The 23,516-nt window shown below is 34.1% G+C and overlaps 1 protein-coding gene across 1 annotated transcript; it reads right to left on the bottom strand.

Moving 5' to 3' along the window:
* Positions 1 to 509: 509 nt before the first annotated feature.
* On the bottom strand, positions 510 to 21,885 carry LOC132268148 (structural maintenance of chromosomes protein 2-1). Its single transcript, XM_059768911.1, has 21 exons — positions 21,240 to 21,885; positions 19,841 to 20,521; positions 19,551 to 19,694; positions 19,141 to 19,431; positions 18,842 to 19,027; positions 18,558 to 18,722; positions 18,413 to 18,472; positions 17,927 to 17,989; positions 13,113 to 13,204; positions 12,615 to 12,711; positions 11,743 to 11,859; positions 11,381 to 11,599; positions 9,184 to 9,324; positions 8,924 to 9,091; positions 8,668 to 8,852; positions 8,413 to 8,506; positions 8,258 to 8,346; positions 7,923 to 8,148; positions 4,854 to 4,928; positions 1,935 to 2,087; positions 510 to 728 (listed from the first exon to the last, which is right to left on the bottom strand). Exons 1-20 carry the CDS (start codon positions 21,555 to 21,557, stop codon positions 1,968 to 1,970), a joined length of 3,531 nt encoding a protein of 1,176 aa, XP_059624894.1. The 5' UTR covers positions 21,558 to 21,885; the 3' UTR covers positions 510 to 728; positions 1,935 to 1,967.
* Between the last annotated feature and the right edge of the window lie 1,631 nt (positions 21,886 to 23,516).

The following is a 23,516-nucleotide window of genomic DNA, read 5'->3' as shown; positions in this document are numbered from 1 at the left end:
TCTTCAAATTTCACAAAAAAATAAATAAATAAATAAAAATAAAAATAAAATGTCAACCTTTTTTATTTTTGGCTGTCCAAAATTAAAAGTTGAAAAGTGTAGTATTTTTTTTTTTAGCATTACCAATCTAAATGAACTTATAAAAGGGATAATTAGAATTAAGGACCTATCCTAAACAAAATTGCTTTAAAATGACCATAAAAAAAAAAAAAGAAAAGATGACTTAACTGTAGAGAAATGGCCATTAAAATTTATTTCCTAAATTACCCCTCGCTAGACTTGTCAATTGATTTTCTCATTTGGGTCAATGCAATTCCTCACTATACTGTCAAAAAGTTGAGGGGAGTATTTTGCAACTTTTTGACAGTATAGGTGATTTAGTGCAATTTAGCACATATGGGTAAATCTCAACACAGTAAACTTACCCAAATCCACCTATTAGTGTTTCACACCGTTTGATAAGGCAGTAAGGCAGAAATATGGTTAATTTCGGAGAGTGATTCCATGAATATGGTAATTAAAGCTTTCGCATTATAAAGTGAAATGCATCATCTCAAACAGATTGACAATTCATGGATTTTCCAAATTCCAAGATACAAAGAAGCCAAAGATGCTTTACACAACTAATTATACACAGTGCATACAAAAAAAATATACCACTGTTAGACGTTACACATTGTAATTGTCAGCGGTCACCGAAGCTCGCAATCTTCATTAAAGCAAACCATCTGAAATCAGTAATATGAAGGATGGAAAAGATAAGAATACAAACACTAAGATTGGATACATTCTAATCACCATGTTCATTATTCTAAAGATATTAATTTCACTTCTATTTTACAGACTCAATTAGGTTTGTGTCTTGAGCATTGAGTTTTTACAAGGAAGCACTGCTACATATTCATATCTGTTAGAAATTTCTTTAGACGTTACATGAAACATAAAGTTTTTAGCTAAAGACTTCAGTGCTTCACTCATTTTGAAGCAACCATAATAATGGGAAGAACGTAACAATGGAGTTTATTACAACAATATAATAACTTGACTTACCGGACACATTGAATGCATGCCTAGATACACATATTGGACACATGCCATACACCGGACAGATTGCCGATATCCAACCCGAGTCCTTTCAGTCATTTAGAACAATCCCATGTAACACAGTGCCATTTCCAACACATCCCATTTTAAGATAAGCACATATCTAGAAGCATTATGGATGAGGATGAGGTTTAAAATATTTTTTTTATTATTAATCAATCCATTTCCAACTTTACTGGGGAAAAACTATCAATCCATTTTTAAAAGTCAATGATCAGTTTGCAAGTTTTACTTTTCACAAGTTCATGTGAGAAAGCTGGAAAGGGAAATAAATGACAATCAGTTAGACATGAAGGATGAAAAAGCTTAGTAATGAACAACTAAAATATAAATAGAATAAGCAAAATAATGCATTGATATACTTCATCTTCCGTCAACATGATAGTGACTCTAATATTTAAATTGGTTATATGGGACTGGCAGAGGAAAGGATGAAGATTCAAAATCTCACAAATTCAGTTCAATGCTACAAAATTCTAAAATTCAAGGTTTTCTTCACTTTTCCTATGACTTACTGGTAAAAGGAGTTTTGCATGGACCAATTTGTCTAATTGAAAACTTAAATTATTATAGCTGTTGTTCCAGTGGGACGCGAGTTAGATAACCAAATGGTAACATGACAAGTAATAAAATCAGATAAAACTACCCTAAGATTCAACAGTGCCATTATATGATTAAATCTACCCTAAGCCTTCAGAATTGAATGAAATATACATATGCAACAAAGCAAAATGTACACATTGTGTATATGTTCACAAATGATATAATTGAACAAAAAATTATTTCTTTAAAGAAAAGAATTAATTCATTGAGATTCTAGGAGATATTACCAGTTCAGTTTAATCGCCACAAGATGAAGCGAATCATTTGTTCTGCTTCGTTGCAACAGTTCTCTGCACAGTGGAAACACCATCCACAAATTTTGTGCGAAAAAGAACATTGGCATTATTGAACATGCCTTCCTTCAGAGAAACCACAATGAACTGCAGAAAGAAAGCAAAATTAAAATAAAATAAAGCTTATGTCTCACGAACATTAACAAGAAGACTTGTTTAATACGTAGTAATTAAATACTGTGCCTATTTGTGACAGACAATGCATTAACATGCTAGGAGCTTCATCCTCTTTCTTAGGTTCACTGCCAATAAGACTTTTAGCACCATCTTCAGTTTCAGTCTCTAAACCCCAAGTAGTTTTAGCTACAATCATGTTTGAAGTATATGCACTTGCCACCAAGACAACCTAAGACTCTTCTACATTGGAGGAACTCGTTTCACTTTCAAATTTTGATGAATCAGAGTGTAGCTTTCATTGCTTTGGCCTTACATTTCAGTTAAGACTTCTTTCTACTTCTAGCCTTCCTAGAACATTCACCTTACACATAACCTTTCTCAGTACAATTCCAACATGTGATGATACTAGTTTTCTTAGTATCCTTACCAGGTTTGTCCATTTTTTAGAGCCTGCTTTCTTACTAGATTTAGCCTTGTATTCAAACTCTTTCAGAAATTTATTAAATTTGTAAGCAGTGCTATTTCCTCTTATGTGTCGCTACTTCCACTCTCACTTGACTCTTCCTGGACTGCCTTTAGTTATACCCTTGTTTTTTTAGAAGGTGGGAAATTCAATTCATAAAATTTTAGTGATCCTACTAGGTCAACCACCCTAATAATGCCTGCATGCTTACTCTCTTCTACAGCTGTGACTTCTGACTATTGTCTAGGAGGAAGTGATCTAAGTATCTTTCTAACCACTTTGTTTTCTGGAATTCTTTCTCTCTAGAACATAATTACTGTTGAGTATATCATTTAACTTAGCAAAAAATTCATCAAACTCGCAATCTCTTCCATTTACGGTTCTCAAGTTTAGTTGTTTGCATTTGTACTTTTGAGATTTTAATTGGAGTAATTCCTTCATGTACATTCAAGAATTTCCCATGCTTCTTTAGCTGTAGTGAAATTAGTGATCCTAGAAATTTCTGAGGAATTAAAAGTTGTGAACAATGTAATTAATGCTCTAGAATTGTAGTTAGCTAAACTGCTTCTTCTACCGACAATTAAATCTTTTCATCCATGGATTTTAAAAAAGCTCCCATGCGAGCTTTCCAATACCAATAGTTTGTTCCATCGAACAAAACTGGCCGAGATATGGAATCACCTTCCTTAAGGTAGTACATGATCTATAATAAAAGCACAATAAACAAAAATATTTTTACATGGAAAACCCCAAAGAGACAAACCACATGACCTAACCCATTTAAACAAAATTCACTATCAGAAAGAGATTACAACTAGGTAACAGTTCAACTACCCGTAAACCCATAATTACCACTTGATACACATTGACCAACAAAATCACACAAGGAATTTCCAAGCACATAGCCCCCTCCATCAACAGATTGCACCACTCACAATGATCTGCTTGTTCAATAGCTATTTGGTTGAGAAATTAGTTGGTGTTAAACTTTCATTGTGTTTCGCAACAGTAAATTGTCAACACACTCGTATAACACCCACCAATCTAATGACGCATGATTAATGAATGCAGAAATAACATATGAATGCACTCTACTCTCTCAATCAAGCTCAGAATCTCTGTGTGTCTTAAGGTTTTCTGAAATCATGAGCTATATTATAAACAAAAAGGAATGTATAGAACTTCGGGTAGTATTTGGTTGAGAAATTAGTTGGTGTTAAACTTTCATCGTGTTTCGCAACAGTATCGCAACAGTAGATTGTCAACACACTCGTATGACACCCTCCAATCTAATGATGCATGAATAATGAATGCAGAAACAAAATATGCATGCACTCTAATCTCTCAATCAAGCTCAAAATCTCTGTGCGTCTTAAGGTTTTCTGAAATCATGAGCCATATTATAAACAAAAAGGAATGTATAGAACTTAGGGCTTTAGTATTTTAATTTCAAAAGGAAACTAGCTTTCCGGAAATCTCGATTGATCGAGGACTCATGCGGATCAATCAATATGCATTTGGTGCCCTTCCATTGATCAGTTGATTGATCGAAGTTGTCTTCCATACTTGAAAATTCTAAAAAAAGAAATGTCAAAACAAACTTTAAAAGAAATTAGATTAGATTTTTTTAATATCAAAGCACTAAGTAGAAAAACCCTAATGCATGAACCCTAATTTGGTGAGTGCATATAGTAGAGTCAATTTACCACTATACCCTTGGCTTCAAGGATTACCGTTTTGCCTGTAGTTGTAGCTTTAATTCTGATTATGCCCTTTGGACAAGAGGTACCTAACTTGACACTAACTTAATTTTGAAAATCTATCTAAAACTTAAACAAAACATTACAGACTCTATCTTTGATCACAAAATATGCCAACATAGGTCCTATTAACCTAACAAGCACGAAGACAACTCCACAAAAAAATAGGAGAAAGATAGCCATCAAGAACAACCACTGCCCCTGTGGACATTGGTTGGAGTAAATTGAGGAGTAGATTAGGGTTGTACTTAGTCCAGCCCTCCCAAATTTGATGTAATTGACGTGACCTCTGGGTAAATGAGTTCTAAAACCATACCCAATGCCCATTTACTCAATCAAAAATTTTGAGCAAATTTACTGTTCTAAAATTTCAGAATGAACATGATTAATTTCAATTCCCAATACTAACTAAAAGTTAATGGATTCAGAAATTTTTCAAGGAAAAAAAATTATAAACTTTCATTTAAACAGAAACCACCAAAAATAAATAAATAAATCAATAAAGAAATTTACCTGCGAATGTGGAAAGTGACTTTTGATCATTCTTCCTATATTCTGGGTGTGGCTTAGATCAAGAGCTGCATCAACCTGTGAAAATACCAGTAAAAACAGCTTAGTTGAACATATCTAATGACAGATTTTCACTCCGGGGTCCAGGCATAATAAGAATGAGAATCACACAATGCAAACATGAAAAATTATAAGAATTTCAAAACGTATGAAATAATAAAGGATTTTAACCAGGGAAAAGCCTGAATTAATGAATGCATATTTCCAGAATATTTCTTTTCCGCGGGAGGAGAGTTGAGTGCAACTCTAAGACCTAATTGTGAACATTGAATGTTTTCTGTTTTTTTAACAGAATTCTTTTCATTTATTGTTCCATATTTAAAATGTGCACCCAGTCCAAAATAAAAGAGGCTGAATTAAAGTAACTAAATACTAAATCTCACAACGGTGGGACCAATTTGCATCCAAACTGTAGATTTTTAGTGTCGGTTCTCAGGAATTTTACCTACATGACATGCTATTATTGGTCACACAACTACCACAAAAGCAAGGTTGTTAAAATCGGGATTCTACGTAGAATCGTTTTGGGCTATGTAGAATCGGAATCGGATCGAGAATCGTAAGATTCTACCAACTAGTAAAAAAATAATTCAAACTTGCTCTCTAAACAATTATGTGTAAAATATAACAAGAATAATGCCAAAAAAAAAAAAAAAAAAAAAAAGAGTACCATTCCAAGGTCCAAATATAATATAAAAGAGAACACAAAAGGTAGAAAGTTAAAATTTAAAATTAGAACATGTCATAAACTGATAAACTTTGGAAAAAAAAAATTAAAAATAGAAGTATAGAAGTTAGAACAACAAAAAAGCAATTGCACAATCTCAATTCTCATAGGCGCAAAGTAGAAATTTAAATTTTAAATAAAATAGAAGTATGGAAGTTGGAACATCAAAAAAAAATTTGCACAATCTCAATTCTCCAAAGTTCAGAAGTCAAAAGGCAAAATATTTTTGCACAGAAGCAGAACAAAAACGTATGGAACAGAAGCAGAACAAAAAAATTTGCACAGAAGTCAGGACAAAGCCAAAATCAAAATTTAAAACCCAAAAACCAAGAACAAAAAATAAATGAATCAAATACCCATGCATGATGCATATCAAAACTTTTAAGAAATCAACTAATCAAACACCAGGGGGAAAAAAAAAAAAAAAGAGAGTGGTGAACAGTAGAATCGTATGATCGCCGATTCTACCCAAGCGAAACGATTTTCATGCGATTCAATTTTTTTCTATGATCGTAGGATCGTGCGATTCTACGACCTAAAATCGCAATTTGAACAACCTTGGTATCAATTCTCCAAAGCTCAGAACATCAAAAAAAAAAAATGCACAATCTTAATTCTCCAAAGCTCAAAAGTCAAAAGCAAAATATTTTTGCACAGAAGCAGAACAAAAACATATGGAACAGATGCAGAACAAAAAAAATTGCACACAGTAGTCAGGACAGAGCCAAAAATCAAAATTTAAAACTCAAAAACCAAGAACAAAAAATAAATGAATCAAATACCCATGCATGATGCATATCAAAACTGTTAAGAAATCAATTAATCAAACACCAAAAAAATAATAATAATAAAGGAAAAAAAGTGGTGAACAGCATAATCGGTAGAATCGTACGATTCTACGCCGATTTTACCCAAATGAATGATTTTCATGCGATTCAACTCGTTTTTGGGATACGATTCTACGCCGATTTTACCCAAATGAATGATTTTCATGCGATTCAACTCGTTTTTGGGATATGATCATAGAATCGCACAATTCTACAGCCTAGAATCGCGATTTTAACAACCTTGCACAAAAGGAGTTTCACTCAAATAGTAAAGAATGCAAAATTGGTAATTTCAGATCATATTGGAGCATTTGGCCTGAAATTTTTCGAAGCATTTGTCACAAAACAGTAAATTTTTTTGGTCTAAAACTCTAGATAGTCTGAACATATCAAATGAGATGCTTATAGAGGTTTTAGTCTACATATTAAAGACTCAAGAGTTCCTAAACCAAGGATTGGAAATTTCTAGCGGGACTGATTACTCGATTCTGAGAAAATAAATAAATGTATATGCAGGGAAAAAGTGTGAGGGAAGACACAAATAAATAAGATGATTGAGCTTAGTGCCCTGTGGATAACATAATCTTTTGGTTAGAGAATATCATTATAGGAGTGATTTAAGCCCTTGATAGAATATTGATAGGAATGATTCATGAGATTGATTTTAGGAATCCTCCATCAATATATTTTCCATATTTATTTTATATTTCTTTCACTTATAAATAGAAGTGATCATTGTAAACAAAGTTAATAGAGAATATAATAAAAGAGATGTAGCCCTCTTTCGGCTTTGTGTGCCATGGATCTAGGCCGTAGTGGCCAAAAAGGAGTTTCATAAATGTACATTGAGACCAAAAAATCATTTGGAATAGAAAGAAGTGAAAGCCTGACAAGGTACAAGGACGATTCCAACACTCCTAACTTTATCCAGTGATCAATGGAGCTGTATTTGCTCCTGGCAGTCCATTTTAAGGATAGAGGCTGTGACACCTAGTTTAGTAGAATACTTGAGCAAGAATCTGCAAACATGAAGACCAGGAAACAGGCTTTTGCAAAGACTAGGAAACAGTTTGATTTAATGAACACAAGACCAAATGAGTAAGAAACTTGATTGAGTGCAAGTTGACAGCCACATTCGTTTTCCAGTTCATAACAAACTGAAGCTAGTCACCAAAAAACTTGACTAAATATAGAATGCACAAGTCCTAGTTTTATCAGTGGGAACCAGGAAAAATCCAGAAACATATCTAGTAGCATGGAATATGAATTTTGAAACATTAAGATAATTAATCCAAGCAAGGATCTACTATTTTCAAGAAAAATGACTCCAAATACCTCTAAGATACAAAATCCAAAAGTATACATCGTCTACAAAGTGGGATGGGGTTCGGTGAGAGTAATGAAACAATGCATCAAAAAGATTAGCCAGTTTATTTCAAGGGGCTAAACAATACGTACCTCATCCAGTATATAAAGTGGAGCTGGTTTAAACAGAAGCAGCGCCAGAATTAGAGAAAGGGCAAGTAGAGATCTCTGTCCTCCACTAAGTTCTGACAAGGACTGCTTCCAAACACCTCCAAATGCAACACGAACCTCAAGACCATCCAAGAAGCTACATCCCTCCAGAGGTTCTAGCTTTGCCATTGTGCCAGGTAATAGGGTGGAAAATATGGACCCGAAGTCGCTAAAGAAAAGAAAAAAAAATTGAAGAGCAAGCATGGTCAAATTCTGTAGATTCAAATGCCCAAAGAACCATAAAGAATATGAAGACACATAATTAGTTTATAACTCACTTGTTAACTTTAACCCAAGTAACTTTCAGAGTTTCTTTCTTCTTTTCATCAAGCTCTTCAATCACCATCTTGATTTTTGACTTGTCATTCTGTGCAAAATTACATGATTTGTAAAATGAGTTGGTGTGACTACATATTAATCAACATTAACTGACCTCAATGATATTTTTCTTGGATATCAAATCGCTGTACTCATCTTCTGCCTTCTCAAACATTGCCATAACTTTCTTGTTAACTCTTTTCTCAAGGCTAAGGAAAGAAAAAGAAAAATATGTCAGCACAGCTTTTTGCTACTCTTAATTTTATGAACTACGATAATATTAAACTACTTTTTAGTTTGCAAATGAGGACCGTCCAAGAAATTGAAATGTCCATATAAAAGTCAGAAAGCAACATTCACAGGTACACACCCTGATTGTTCAGCTTGCAGCTTTTCAAAATCCTCCCTTGCTTTTCGAGGATCACGGGACGCAAAATCATAATCCGTCCCACTTCTTCCAAACAACTGTTTCTCAGATGTTATCCAGCCATGCTTTTCAATTAATTTGTCAACCTTCAAAGTGCAATCTTGCTGTTCCATCTCCATCCGTTTTACCTATTACAGAAATTGAATGAGGGTTATCATACAATAATGGAATCCCAAGACAATATCTACCGACACATTACCTCATTTTCCATCTTCTTCCTCTCAATATTTGTCTCACTAATTTTACGTTGAATTATCTGTTGCTCCTTAAGAATGGAATTAATCTGTGAATCACATTCCTTCAATTTCGTCCGGAAGATATTCAGCTCAGATTGTGCCTGGTCATGAACATTTCTGATGGAAGCAATCTGCAAGAGAAATTAAGAACCTTTCTATTATCTTTTCTGCTTGACAAGATATTGGGTTGAAAAACTAATTGCCAAAATAAATCTGTGTTTACCTTGGTTTTATGTTCATCTACTTCCAATGTGAGAGTGTTAATCTGGTTTCTTAGAGAAATTAACTGACTCTCCAAGGATGCATGTTCCTCTTTGACTGCTTCCATTTCCATAATAAGCTTCTCCCTTCGATTCTCATGCCCCTACTAGCATGCAAAACCATGTCAAGAGGAATTTAAAAGCAATTGCGACTTGTGAACTTAACCTAGAGGCATAGCAAGTCTGTATGGACCAACTTGTGTTAATGCCATATGAAGTGTAATACAATAGTCATGTTGATTTTGGTGTTGGAAATACAACTATTGTTATAAAAAATGATGCACAACTGAACTTTAGACCCAGCTAATATGGAAAGCTAACTTAGAGCAGAGAAGGGGAAATAAAGGCATACCACCAATGTTTAGAAGAGTTCATGGTAATAGGGACAATTTTTGCAGGAACAACAGTTGTGCATTATGCATATGGTGAAACTCACAGATAAGATCGTTGAAATAGCAAACTATTGAAACAAAAATTGTAGATACAAAATAGCCAGGGACAGAAAACGACAAAATTTCACTTGCACCTATGTTTTTCTCCATGTTTAAAAAGCTTCAACCTTTAATTAAGTTATAAATGTTGATAACGTTCTTACAAAGTTACATCGTTTAAATTTTTGTTATACATATTGAAAATTCTTATGCATGGTAGAATTATTCTCCTTTCTTTTCTGATAGGTAAGGCAAGCACACACACACAAATTGTTCCTTACAGGGACTTGAAATCTCAATCCTCCACTTGAAAAGCAAAGGAGACACCACTAGAGCTAATCTATTGGTACTGTGCATCGTTGAATTACAAAAGAAGAATTCAAAAGGAAGTATTCTAGAAAACAGACAACAATTGATGATCTAAAAGTGTGGGTTGGTTGGGCATCTGTAAGGCCAGACCATTCACAACATAGAGCACAATTCAACTATCTCAACAGAAACTGAATTGCAGCTGCTAGGCTCTGTATCTGTGATGTAGGATTGTAGCCTATGTCAAAATATTGACGCCTTGAAAGCTTCCTACAAAAAACTTAAAAACCGCTCATGTGACTGAAAAAGAGGATTCATTATATTAATAGGTTGAAGGATCTGTCTGTACACCAGGATCATACAACAACTAGACTTGATTTTTGCAATCCCAAATCAAACCTAAAATCAACCAGGCATGTGTGCTTCAGTGCAACCTGGCCGAACCAAGCAGACATCTAAACCAAACCCATTGCAAATTTTAAAGCAGTTCTAATGATTAAGTTTTTCACCCTTACCACGAAGTCATGAATTATTTTCATGATTGTATGTCCACCAGCTGTATTTGAGCGTGGACAGATGTCACTTGCCAGACAAGCAAACTGAATAGAAAAACTCCATATTTGCAACCGAAATAGATATGTATAAAATGAAGGTTCTATCTCTGTAGCTACTTTTCAATCTAGACATGATATATATGCACTCAGTAAATTCAAATAAAAAAGAAATTAGGCTTAGTGATAGCATATTATCTAAAGAAAGGACACCAATTATCTTTAAATGCACAAATGCACTTGTTTCTATTTCGATACCCTTTCAACCTTCAACCTTGTAGGGTAAAAGATATTAATAATTTAATAGACAATAATTATCAACCATGACAAAATCGATGTACAATGATATCAGCAAACAAACGAACTTCTTGTGAACCAAGGCAAATTATTGAAGCCTCAAGAGAACTCTAGAATGAAAAACCTCCATTGATAATGTTACTTCCTAAACTAACACTTGTTCTTTCAGGTTTTATGCTGGCTTACACTCACCAATCCTCTTGATTTTTTATCAGATATAAACAATTCAGTAACAGTTTTGATATTAACCAAATTGAATCTTTTGGTAATAGGGGCACAAGGGGTATGCATCATCACATCAAATTTACAGGAGAAAAACACCGGTATAAAAGCTCAAGAGAATCTTGTTTTCCACAGAGAGAGAGGAAAGAGAAGTTCTCAATAAATGCAATACTATGGGGAATGATATACAGTATACAGTTGGAATTGATTTTCGCCAAATAATCATCATTTTTATCTGAAAAGAAATGAAAAGGCAAAGTATCCACCAATGAGAGAAGGTTGAGTAGAATGACTAGTTCTTTCAAAAACTGGGAATCTTATAATAAATGTAAGCAACTTCAGAAACCAACCTTGAGTTCTTTTGAAGCTGATTGCATTTGAGCTTTTACTGCCTTAATATTTTTCTCCAAATCTTTTAGCCTTCTGTCCCGATTATTAGCATGATCATGAATTGATTTTTCAAGCAATGAAACTGTATCTACACATTTTTCATACAGAAGTTGCTTTTCTTTTGCAGCAGATTTTGCTTCTAAAAGCTCCTGCTCAATCTTCTTTACCAGTTCATCAAGCTACAAGGCACCAAAAATAAATATATAAAACAATGCAACAATATGACAGAAACCAGAAATCATGAAGACTAATGATGGATTAAGCTGTACTGTACAGTACAGAAGATCCACTTAATGGTATGTTGGAGATAAAAATCCACAACCTTATGATGCTCATTTTGTTCAGCCCTGCTCTGAAATAATGAAAGGTCATATAACTTGAGCTCCAATTGTGCCTTGAAGTCCTTAAACTTTTTTTGAAGGGGAAAGAGCTCAGCAATCTGAATGTCAAGACAAAAAGAGGACAACAAAGGAATCAGTATGAAAGAAAAATCATAGGCTCCATGCTCTTAAACTTCCATATAAAAGAGTCAAATCTAGTTCCAGAATACAATGTAAAGAAGTAAATAATAAGATACATATCATATCCATCAGTGAATCAAACCTCAAATGCCTATAATAATGAAACAATCACCACATAGTTGACAAACCTATAATAATAAAACAATCACCACACAGTTGACAAACCTAAAAAATACTTCTAATCTCTTTTGGAATGACCATGACCTGTTAGAGACACGATAAAAGTAAAATGAAACAAACATGGATAACTAAAACAAGACATAATTGTAGATAATAAAAATATAAAAATATAAAATTAATAAAGGACAACGAGACTCCTTTTTTGATGCACTTATAAAGTTGTAAAAGTCACGGTTTTGCTGATTACTCATCACGTCACTGAAAGTTTCCCCTTTCCACAAGTGCATACAAAACAAACTTGTCAAATAAAAACAAAGATAAGATACCAAGAATTCAAATGCACCAATATGGCCCACAAGATAGCCATTGACCATGTGATAGACAAGTTGAGTAAAGAATAAATACGTGAAATGGAAGCACGAATATATAACTACATCACAAACATATTTAGATGCAAAACAAATTATTCAAATTAGAGCACAATGTTTTCTTTTCTTTTTGTTTTTCTAATCTACAATTTTTTGTTCAATAAAAGAGAGTATTCCTGGTCAACCTTCGCTTCAATTTCAGATAACCGCTTCTGGTGAATAGAAAGCTCTGATTCAGCCTTTGCCAAAGAATAAAGTTGCCTTAACAGATCACCACCACCCCTGCAACATGTAATTGCTAATTTAGGAAATCAGCTTACTTGAGATGGAACAAAAACAATTACAAGAATCTTCTCGTGCAACAATAACAGTAACTGTGTGTGCTTTTTTAACATTCTCGTGATGAGTCATGGCAATAAGTCATCATCATCATGATCATCATCCAAGCATTTATCCCAAACCAATGGGGATGTCCACAGGAATTTTCTTTTTTCCATTTTATTCTATTAGAAGTCATGTGTCCTCTTATATTCAATTTTCTAAATTCGTTTTTAATGATTTGATCCCAAGTTAGTTTTGGTCAACCTTTTTGTTTGTTTCTGCAAATAAATCGTAAGCATTGCATTAGGCAAATGCATCCCTATGAAAGTGTTATTGGGAAGAACAAGCATGTTATTGCTTACTTGCGACTACCACCAGTCAGAAGTCCACTTGGCTGAAATATATCACCTTCGAGAGTGACACTTGGTGTGCTAATTTCCCGACTAAAAGCAACCTATAAACCAATAATTGAAGTGAAAATTAGTTAACCTGAAATCCAAAAACTAAAAAGCTTTAATCACAAATTATCCAGAGAATTTTATATTGAAGGTAGAAAGCAAATAGCTAAATAGTGCAAAATACATAAGAGATGAAAGTTTTATACTGGTTTAGCAACCAGCATGGTTTTATGATGTTCATGTTGACCATAAAGAAAACAAGTTACCTGATTTCAGTGGACAAAATTTTGATCTAGGCCACTTGTCTAGATCAACCCAAATCCAAACAAATATGAACTTCTTTCAATTTTTTAAACTAATAACCTCCCATCCTCAGAGGGGGAAAGGGGTTGGAGCCCGGGTGTGGGAAGAAGGGTGTATGAGTTGTGTTTTGCCCCTCCACCAGTGTTCCAAATCTCAACCTATTAATTTTTTTTTTTCTTTTTTCCTTTTTTGTAGGCCCAACCCTTTTCTTTTTTCTTTTTTTGTAGGTCCAACCTTTTAATTTCCAGTACCACTATTATCTCCATTCTGACTTGACATTTTTTAATTCTACAGCAAATTAAAGTACAATCTAATTCAAACAACTAAATGCTTGCAATAAATTACATTTCTAAATCAAACATATAAATGCAACTAATTTGTATATTAGATTTTTTTTCCCTATATGAGGTGATTTTATAAAGGATTAATCAATGAAGTAAAAGGCTATCAAGAGGAGGCACACCCCCCAAACAAATTAGAAACCACAGAGAGAAGAACCACTTCCAATAATAGAGGATTTGTATATTAGATTATTAGTGTGACTATTTTTAAAGATTATTAGCATTACTAATATAATTAAGATTTTGTATTGACAGATTGATGATATTAGTGTATTAGTAAATAGATACTAATAATTTTAAAATAATTATACTTTACAAAAAGTTAATAAATGCATAAAATATTTATTTCAGAAAATTTTATCATTTTCAGAATTTTTGTCATGTTCAACAGTTTTCTATTTTTTAATTTACTTATTTATTTACTTCATTATATAATAAGGAATTGTACAACAATGAATAAGTGTAAAGTACTTATGAATAATGCACACGTTCTTAATACACTTGTGCAAAATAAAATAAAAAATTGAAATAAAAAAAAAAAAAAAAAAATTGAACAATGAAGTTAAAAAATCTAGAAGATTGAAAAATCACATAACATTTAACAAATCTAAAATTTTGGAAATTGAAAGAATATATCATCTTTGTAATATACAATAAAAATATATATATATGACTTACAACTTTATATGAAAGTAAATCTATTTTACAAGGGTACGAGATATGCATTTAATACACTTGATTGGACATATAATTGTAAAGCATATTCAATAATTCATATTTTTTTAAAATTAATGCTTCATAGCAAGGTAAATGCCTATTTTGAACACCTTATGTTGCATAAAAATGTGATTAGAGTTTAGAAAACAAAAGAAAAATACTTCTTATCAAAAAAGAAAAGAAAACAAAAGAAAATCATTATATAATATGAATATTTAGCAGCGTCTCTGTATCCCTCCATTTGGAATTTGTTACAACCGTCACTTGGACACATACTTGTACTGAGGCACATACCAGAGTCCAGGTAACATAGATGTAAATTACTTACTCTCTTGAAGAAAATTCAGAATTAATTTGATAACCTATAGATCTGGAGAAACAGTGCAAGATCTAGAAGCAAAGTTCATAGACTTAGCAACTGATAACATTTCATGTTTGATCTAGGTATAAAAAAAAATTACAGAATAGAAAATTTTTTGCAAGATCAGAATGTTTCGATATAGCCAAATTTTGTGTTTAATGAGTTTTGAGAAGTAGAGCAAAGTTTAAAAAGTGTTTGGAGGATGAGAAAATAGGCTGGAAGAGGAACAAAGGAGAGAAAGTGAGGAAAGGATTAGGTTTTGTAGTCAAGTGGCTGACACAGCCATGATAGTACCATAACGGCTGTTAACGATCAGCTAGTCTGAATAATGCACAAAATCCTAACTGCATTATCAGCCTAAATATGCATTACTTGAGTCGAGTCCATTACTAACCAACCCCCATCCCCCACCACATCCCCCCTTGGTGCATGGTCTAAGAAACACAACCTAAATGACTTCTAAAATGTCATAACCTTCCATGAAGTTATAACATATTTATAAATCACAGCTTTTCAAAACCCAATCACTATCCACCCTTAGTGGATATCAATTGAGGTACCATTTAATGCACACACTAAAAAATACTTTAAACTCATGAAACAGATACATGATAAAATAAAAGGAAAGGAAATTGGTGTATCACAGTTTACCAAAAAAAAGAAAGTAAAAGGAGACATCAAAACAAGGATCACAAAAAGAGCACCTTTCAATAAAGAAATAAATATATATTTATATACATAATTTGTCGGGGGTTATGTTTCCTTAGTTGGGTAACCGCTTCCAAACCCATACATCTAATATGTGGTGCCTGGGGCGAAGCATATCGTTGGGGGATCTCTGAAATTCATCCTTTGCCTTACCCAGGATGAGAAAACTCATCCTTAACTCTATAGGCACTGAGCTATAAACTATGAAGTCATTAGCCTCATTGCAGAGTTAGCCCAGCTGTTGGGATTTCCAGGGATGTATTCCCACTGAGAAATGCATGATGGAAGATTGACATCCTAAGCGTATTTCTGCTTATATGCTTTCTAAGCAGGCTCGGAATACTTCGACTATTCAGATGAAGGTCCTCTTAGACTCAAGGGACAAGTGTGTCTTCAGCATCATTGAATGCAAGCTTTTAGTGCTAGTTAGGAGCGATTTCATCAACGAACTTCAGGAATGTTGGTCTACTTAGGAGAAGGAGAGAAAGTAGACCACTAGCATTGTAGCTGAATATCCTTTCGGTCATTTTCTTTCCCTTTAAACAATGGACTGAAGATGTTGTATACTTTTATACTTAGGAGAGAAGTACCATATCCTTCCAGTCATTTTCTTTCCCTTTAAACAATGGACTGAAGATGTTGTATACTTTCACTATCACTAGGAATGTGTTCCTGAAATCGATGCTGGCTGAAGGCTTTGGGCCAGGTTCATACACTTGTCGTCTATGTGGAATATATATATATATATATATATATATAATAAAAAATAAAAAAAGAATTTTTAGAGATGATTTACGTGGAATATACCACGAAACCACAGCCAACCCAACACAAATTATACCCCCTTCCTCGCAACTACCACAACCATCACCAACATCATTGTCACTCTTACCATCACCATAGACCATTATTGTTGCCATTAGTATCACCAACCCTAGACCTAACCACTGCCAATTAGAGACCCTCTGCCACTTCCAACAAATCACCTGTCTATCTTCTAATACCACCATAACCTCAAATGATGTCAACGTTGCCTATCCACCAACCTTTTCCAACTATTAAAAATTTCTCGAAAACGGGAAAAGAAAAAAAAACCAAAAAAAAAACAAAAAAATTAACTCTAATAGAAGCCATGGTGGCCCTAGAAATTGTCAAAAAGATGCTTATTTCAGAATAATTTTGAAACAAAAATAAGAAACAAGTGAATGCACTAGAGTTGGACAATTAATAGCTAGCTACCTACATTTAGGTACATATAAAAGATAAACCTAAATGCAACCCAACTAATTTTTTGACTTGTGAGGACACTTCCTGTGTAAACAGCAAAATACTTTTCTTAGGTTTTTTATCTTTTTTTTTTTTTTTTTTTTTTTTAATAGTACATCTTAACCTACTCCCACCACCCACCAAAACAAGACAGCATTTTACCTATATTATTTATAAAATATTGACAACCCAAGCTTAAGCCAAGTCTAACTCGAAAAACCAAAGCCCAACTCAAGTGAAAAAATATATGCTTGGGTTAAGCTCGTCAAATTGGAGGTCAAGTTGGCTTAGACTGAGGGTTTTATGCCTTCGGTTGAGCTAGGTTGACCCCTCAAAACATAAGTAGCACACAAAATTTTCAATATGACAGGTGTTGTAAAGTATAAAACAGTAGTGAAGAGATAAATAAAACAAGTAGAACACACAGATATTACGTGGTTCAACCACTAGGGCCTACATCCACAGCACAAAGAACCCATAGGGCTACATCACTTTTATAATAGTCTCTCAATTCATATACAATACAGTGGTGGAGGCTCCTTTATATAGGAGAAGAAATTATGAGAATGAAAAGAGATAGAAAATAGAAAACAAGGAGGATTTTTCTCCACCGATTCCTCCAGTAACATTAAATATTCAATAATCTCCATCAATTACTGAAAGATTGTCTCCATTGATTCCTCCATTAAATCTTCAATAACAGGGCAAAAATATTAAACAGGGTCCATCTTTGTTACACAATCCTCAATTTGAAAATAGAAAAACTTTCGTTGCGTGGAATCTAATATCCTTAAATTTTGACATTAGATATATTTAATGAATCAGTAAGAAATGGATATAAAGAAGATGGCTGAAGTAACAGAACTCAACATTTCAATTTTTTATTTTTATTATTGATAAGTACATGTATATTAAAACTTAAAATATCCATCACTGCATGAAAAAATAATTTGACCTGAATATAGTAGCAAACCAAAAATATGCAATATATCATACCAAAAGGTCAAACCACAATTACTATCGAATGAATTATCCTGTACAAAAGTGGCAGAGGTAAAAAGCATTGCCGAAAAAAGACTTACCTCCCTTGCAGCATCACTAGTTTTGCAAACAAAGGTAGAACCAAACACGTATTCCATTGCACTCTGCAATATACATCAAGTTTTTGAGAACTTCATAATGAATATAATGCAACTTGCCTGCACAAAAATTCCTTGGAGGGGGGGTGTGTTAGTACCAACTAGGAAAAAAAAAAAAACTTCCCTACACAAAAGTTCCATTAACCCAAACAAGAAAAAGAGAAATCACGAAAAGCTAGTTACTCTTCCACTCATTCACAGCTTATGATCATTCGCCTAAAGAAAGGGAAAAAGAAAAGGCATGGTTTGAGTTTTACAAGTATAAGAACAATATTCACCACAACATTTTAACACACATGACTACCTATACAAAAAAACAGTAATTAAAAACTTGCCTTGATCTTCAAAGCATCTGACATCACATATGCATCAAAATTCAATAAGCAACAAAAGCAAGCAATAACATCAATAATGCACAGTGATTCGTACCTTCAGTTCCTTATCATATCCAACTAAAGAAAGTGCCACTTCTGCATTCCCCTCACCAACCTAGTATAGTAAAACAACAACCAACCTAATTGCACGCACTAACAAGAGATATCAGAGATGGAGAAAAACAAGTGTGGAGACGAACCAATCTAGCAGCAGCATTTTGAACTCTTTGCGGAACAGGATGGGATTGAATTTTGTTTAGAGGAATAATTGTCACTCTTCTTCGAAGATCACCATTTTGCAGCAGCTGCTTTCCAGTATTTTCTGTGTCCACTATAATATTAAACAACTTTCCCCCAGCAGCAACCTGAACATAAATTCATTGTAAGAATCTAGATATGAGAGTGCTTAAAACACAATATAATTTGGCAACAAGTGATACTGCTTTTAAAATAAACAAATTATAGGATATCATGCAAGGCCAACCTCTAATGCTGTCATTGTGGAGCTATCCCTCACTTCAAAGAGTTTAGCAACCACACCTTTCACCCTCGACCTATCAAAATTCTTCACAGGGTCACGATATGTGAACTCAACATTTGCCAATTGTGCAGAAAGAATCCGAGTTTCATCTTTCAACTTCTGCACTATCTCTAACTCAGCTACACGATCCTGAAGAACAATTTACAATATAGAAAAGAAGGAGAAGAAGGAAATAACCAAATTGAGATTCATTTACCATTTAACGTGCAAGGTATTGCTGAACTGACAATTGAAGAGCATACCTTCTGTAAAGCTTCCATCTGTCCCTCTTCATATGAAAGAGATTCCAAGGCCATTTTAACGACTTCCACATCTTTTCTTCTGACATTGAGCTCATTCTCTACAGCAGCAGCCTCTTCACGCTTTGATAATAACTGATGCTTTTTCTCTTTCAGCTCTTTCTCAGAATGGCTTATTTTTGTTTTCAACTGTTTCAGTTCTGTTTCTGCACTTCCAACAGCTACTTTTGCATCACCCAGTTGATCTTCAAGGCACTTCTCCTCATTTCCACTGCTCTTACCAGCTATTACACCCTGTCCACAATAATCACAACAATATTTTCAAGAAAATGATTTTGTAAGGATATGAATGCAAGAGACAACAACATATACACAGTTCAATGCTCAAAACTGGCATATATAGGCAATCTTACCTGGTATTCCCTTTCATACTCTTCCAAACTCTTAGAAAGATCCTCAACTCTTTTTTTAAGATCAGCTGCCCCATATTCAGCGTTTTTTACAGCAGAGGCCCTCTCTTCTAAAGACTGTTTTGATTCTTCAATACTTCTAACGATCTGGTAGCATTAAGGCATGAAGTCAAGATGTTATGTGAAACAGAGAGAGTACACATCACAAAACAAATAATTAATGGCATACATACATGAACAAGTGACTTAAAGGTAATAAAATTTTGATAACAGGGTGAAAAATCCCTTCTTACCTTTTCAGCATTCTCTTTTTCATTCATAAGAATTTCCTCTTGATTTTTCAGTACAGACACCTCCCTTACAAGATCATGAGAAAGAGCATCTACTTTCTCTGACAAACTTTTTACCTCCCCACCCATACTTGCTTCTTTTTCAGCAGTCAACTTTGCTACTTCCGTTTCCCCCTCCTGTAACTCCAGACGCATCCTTTCCGCATTATCATCAATCTCAGAAATCTTTGTCTTTTTTCCTTCCACCCCTTGAATTGCAGTGTCTTTAATCTTCTCAGCCTGAACATATTCATACGCAATGCAAAACCTTTTGAGTCGATCTAATTCTGCATTGCCATTAGCCCATTGCATGTATTGCATCCGCTCCTTCCTCAACTTCTCCAAAGCAGGAAGTATTTCCTGGTCAAGAAGCTTGTCAATCTCATCAACCTTGCTTTGTTTCTTCTCTAGCGTCTTCAGAGCAGCCTCTTTCTTTGTTTCATACATTCTCGTCCCAGCTGCCTCTTCAAGCATAGATAAGATTTCGGGGGGTTTCATGTTTAGGACCTTAGTAATGCGCCCTTGCATAATGAGAAAATGTGGATTGTTAACATTAAGTTGCACTGAATGGAAAAGATTTTGTACTCGACTAGGCTGCGCCAGGTGCCCATTGATTAAGTATTTATTCCTTCCACCAACCACAATCTGCAACATAAGCAGCAATGTCTCAGAAAATATCATATTGAAATTTCCTTAAAGCAACTGATAGATTAGACCCGAATAACTATACAATGACAATCTCTGAATTACTAATTGAATGTTTGATCACTACATGAAACTATTTTGCATATTCTTTCCCTTTTTCTCGGACAATGAACTGAATGATACAATATTGATTACCATACACACCGGCATCATTCAAAAGTACAATAGAAAAGCCTACAAAAGCTATTATTTATTGAATTCCAAAAGTTAAGTTAGTCAAAATTAAGGTTATATAACACTTTAAAATCCCAAAAAAATGTATTAATATCAATTCAATTGTGATATAGAAAGATAGGGAACTTTTGATCTTATATTCTTTGACAAGTAAGAAAGAGAAACTACTTTCCTTGTACTAAGGAGCTCATCCTACCAAATTTGTAATGTTTTCAGAAAACCTCTAATCTAAAATCTCCACTTAATAGAAAACACCCACAAACTAGTTAGTTTCATTATCTTATTTTCCCCTTACATTTTTGTAAGTTACCATAAAAAAAGGAGTGGTTTCAGCTGTACATTTTTATTTTTTTTGGGGGGGAAATTGACCAGATAACACCAACCCATTTATGAAATGTATCATTTAAGACCCATCAGCTGGAAAAGTGAAGCGTATAATTGCATGGATATCGATAAAAGTAACCTAAATCAAAATCCCATATACCTGACGGGTGACCGTAATCTCCGGACAATCTTCGTAACCAAGAGGACTCTTACTCCTGTCTGAATTATCAAACACAATCGAAACCGTAGCCTTCGTAATCCCAGCTTGCCCCTGCTTGTACACGAGCTCCTGAAGATTTGAGGCCCGAACCTGCTGTAAATTGGTGATGCCCAAAACGAAGCAAATGGAATCAAGAATGTTCGATTTCCCGGAACCATTCAGCCCCGTTATCGCATTGAAGAAGGGATCGAAACCCGGAACCACCGTCCTCGTCGCGTACGACTTGAACCCCTCCAAGCAAACCTCCTTGATGTACATTGTAACTTCAATTCAGAACCCAAACCCTAATCGAGTGAGTGAGCACGTTGAATTGGTGTGTTTTCTGGGGTTTCAGAGATCGAAACCCTAGAAAAGAAACAATGGAGGGCGATGAGAAAGGAAGTGAAGGGATTTCGGAGTTCGAAACCCTAATAGAACTGAAACCAAAAGTTTTTGAAAGTTGAATTTGCAGAGAAAAATCAATCGATGTAGTATAAAGACAGATCTGTAGTCGAACAGAGAAGTCAAAGAGGCGGGAAATGCTTTTGGTCTAATTTTTTTAAAATTAGTTTTGGTTTTTGCTTTTGGGCTTAGCTGAATTAGGCAAATGTTAGGGTCCTGGTACAGTCATTATTTGAAACTCAAATCGGGCTATTCTTACCCATACCCATTTCTAATGGGTTGAGTGCTTCGCGATGCCATCCAAAAGAATAAATTATTAGGGTTAGTTTGGTAGAATGAAAATGAAAGGAAAAAAAAAGAATGTTAATGAAAGAAAATAAAAAAATGCGTTTGATAAAAAATGTTAGATGGAAAGAAAACAATAATAAAGAATATGGAGGGATAGAATTAGACATGAATAGTAGATTTTGTTATCCTTCAAAAAATCGGAGGAAATGGAAAGAAAGACCAATGTTTTTAATGAAACTTTAATAATACCAAATTTGCCCTTATTTTTATAAAAGAGAAACTCTATGAAAAAGGTTATGGTTGTGAATTCATTACAATAATCCTTTCTTTTTTTTTCGATTGTACCAAACATATCCTTAGGTGACATGAAGGGTCTAACTCTTATACCAATTGTAATAGGTTAGATGCTTCGCGATCTAACCCAAAAGCTTGAGCTATTAGATAATGCTAACACCCAACCCATATATACTTAATTATTTTTTGATCCAAATTTGATGTGAGACAAAGACTCCTCTTATGACAATAAACGTTACTTTTTAGTAAGGTTAATAGAGTCATCGATCTCAGCTTAAGCTCGGATCATGCATAGGTTTGTCTTAATTTACTAATAATTCAATTGACGATGATGATGATAATAATACAAAGTAATAGTTAATTTCAGACTCAATCGTCTAACATCTTTATCCAAAGCCTACCGTGAAACAAAAGAACTGTGAAAAAAAAAAAAAAAAAAAAAACCAAGTTGGGCTTTAGATTATATTAGATTCTAGGAGGTTAAATTCTGGGAGCTTATTTTATTTTATTTTATTAGCGCATGTGTGCAATTCGAAAACGAGACCTCAAAAACTTACCTTCCGAATCCCTGCCAACGCCGTTATGCCCTTGGGGATAGATTCTAGGATGTTTGCCCAAGTTGCATCCTTAAATCACAATCATCAAGCAAGTATAAGAATAGATCAAAATTGAGAGACAAAATAGTTGTTGTATAGCCAAATATAAATGGAGTGTTTTTCTCGTTAAAGTTTAATGGAAATGAAATTTTAAAAATTAACTAGTTTTGAAAGCCAAATTTCCAATCTATTAGCAGCAATGTGTACAAATTTATTTAGTCGTATTTAGTCCATTTGTAATAGCACTCACCCTACTTAGATACACTATTGTCCGTTTTTAACTTCCCCAGAACAGAGACTTATTTGGAGTACTTCTAATGGGTTCATAGTCATTACGGCTTTAAAACACGTCGTGTTATAGAAGGGTGTTGAACTGTGCTATTTCTGATTTTTTCTATTTTCCATTTTCGGGGATTTTTCGATTTTTTGGGATTATTTTGTTTTTGCCTCGTTTTGTGTGCCGGATACATGGGGTGTGCAGGGTGGGTTCCGAAAGTTGGTTAGGGTATTTCTTCGAATTTGGAACTCTTAGAAATGCATTGTTATCCATTTCGGCATTTTTCAGTTTTTTGGGCTGGGAGGTCTCGGGCGTGACCCGCAACCGGTTTTGTAGTGCGCATGATTATTTTTCGATGTCATTGCACTTCATATTTATTTA

This window comes from Cornus florida, unplaced genomic scaffold (assembly GCF_030987335.1).
Source record: "Cornus florida cultivar Cherokee Brave unplaced genomic scaffold, ASM3098733v1 CherokeeBrave_3.0.0_Hap2_Chr08, whole genome shotgun sequence".
Classification (NCBI taxonomy): Eukaryota; Viridiplantae; Streptophyta; class Magnoliopsida; order Cornales; family Cornaceae; genus Cornus; species Cornus florida.
Note: the sequence above shows the minus strand (reverse complement) of the source record. Positions and strands in the feature narration are given on the sequence as shown.

Bases quoted from the DNA above. Each gene is read 5' to 3' on its own strand.
- LOC132268148 (XM_059768911.1), bottom strand. From the start codon at position 21,557: ATGTACATCAAGGAGGTTTGCTTGGAGGGGTTCAAGTCGTACGCGACG. The intron at 9,092-9,183 runs GTAAACACAGAT...TTTCTCTTGCAG, and splicing joins TAGATGAACATAAAACCAAG to ATTGCTTCCATCAGAAATGT. The intron at 8,507-8,667 runs GTGTGTACCTGT...TTCTTTCCTTAG, and splicing joins CTGCAAGCTGAACAATCAGG to CCTTGAGAAAAGAGTTAACA.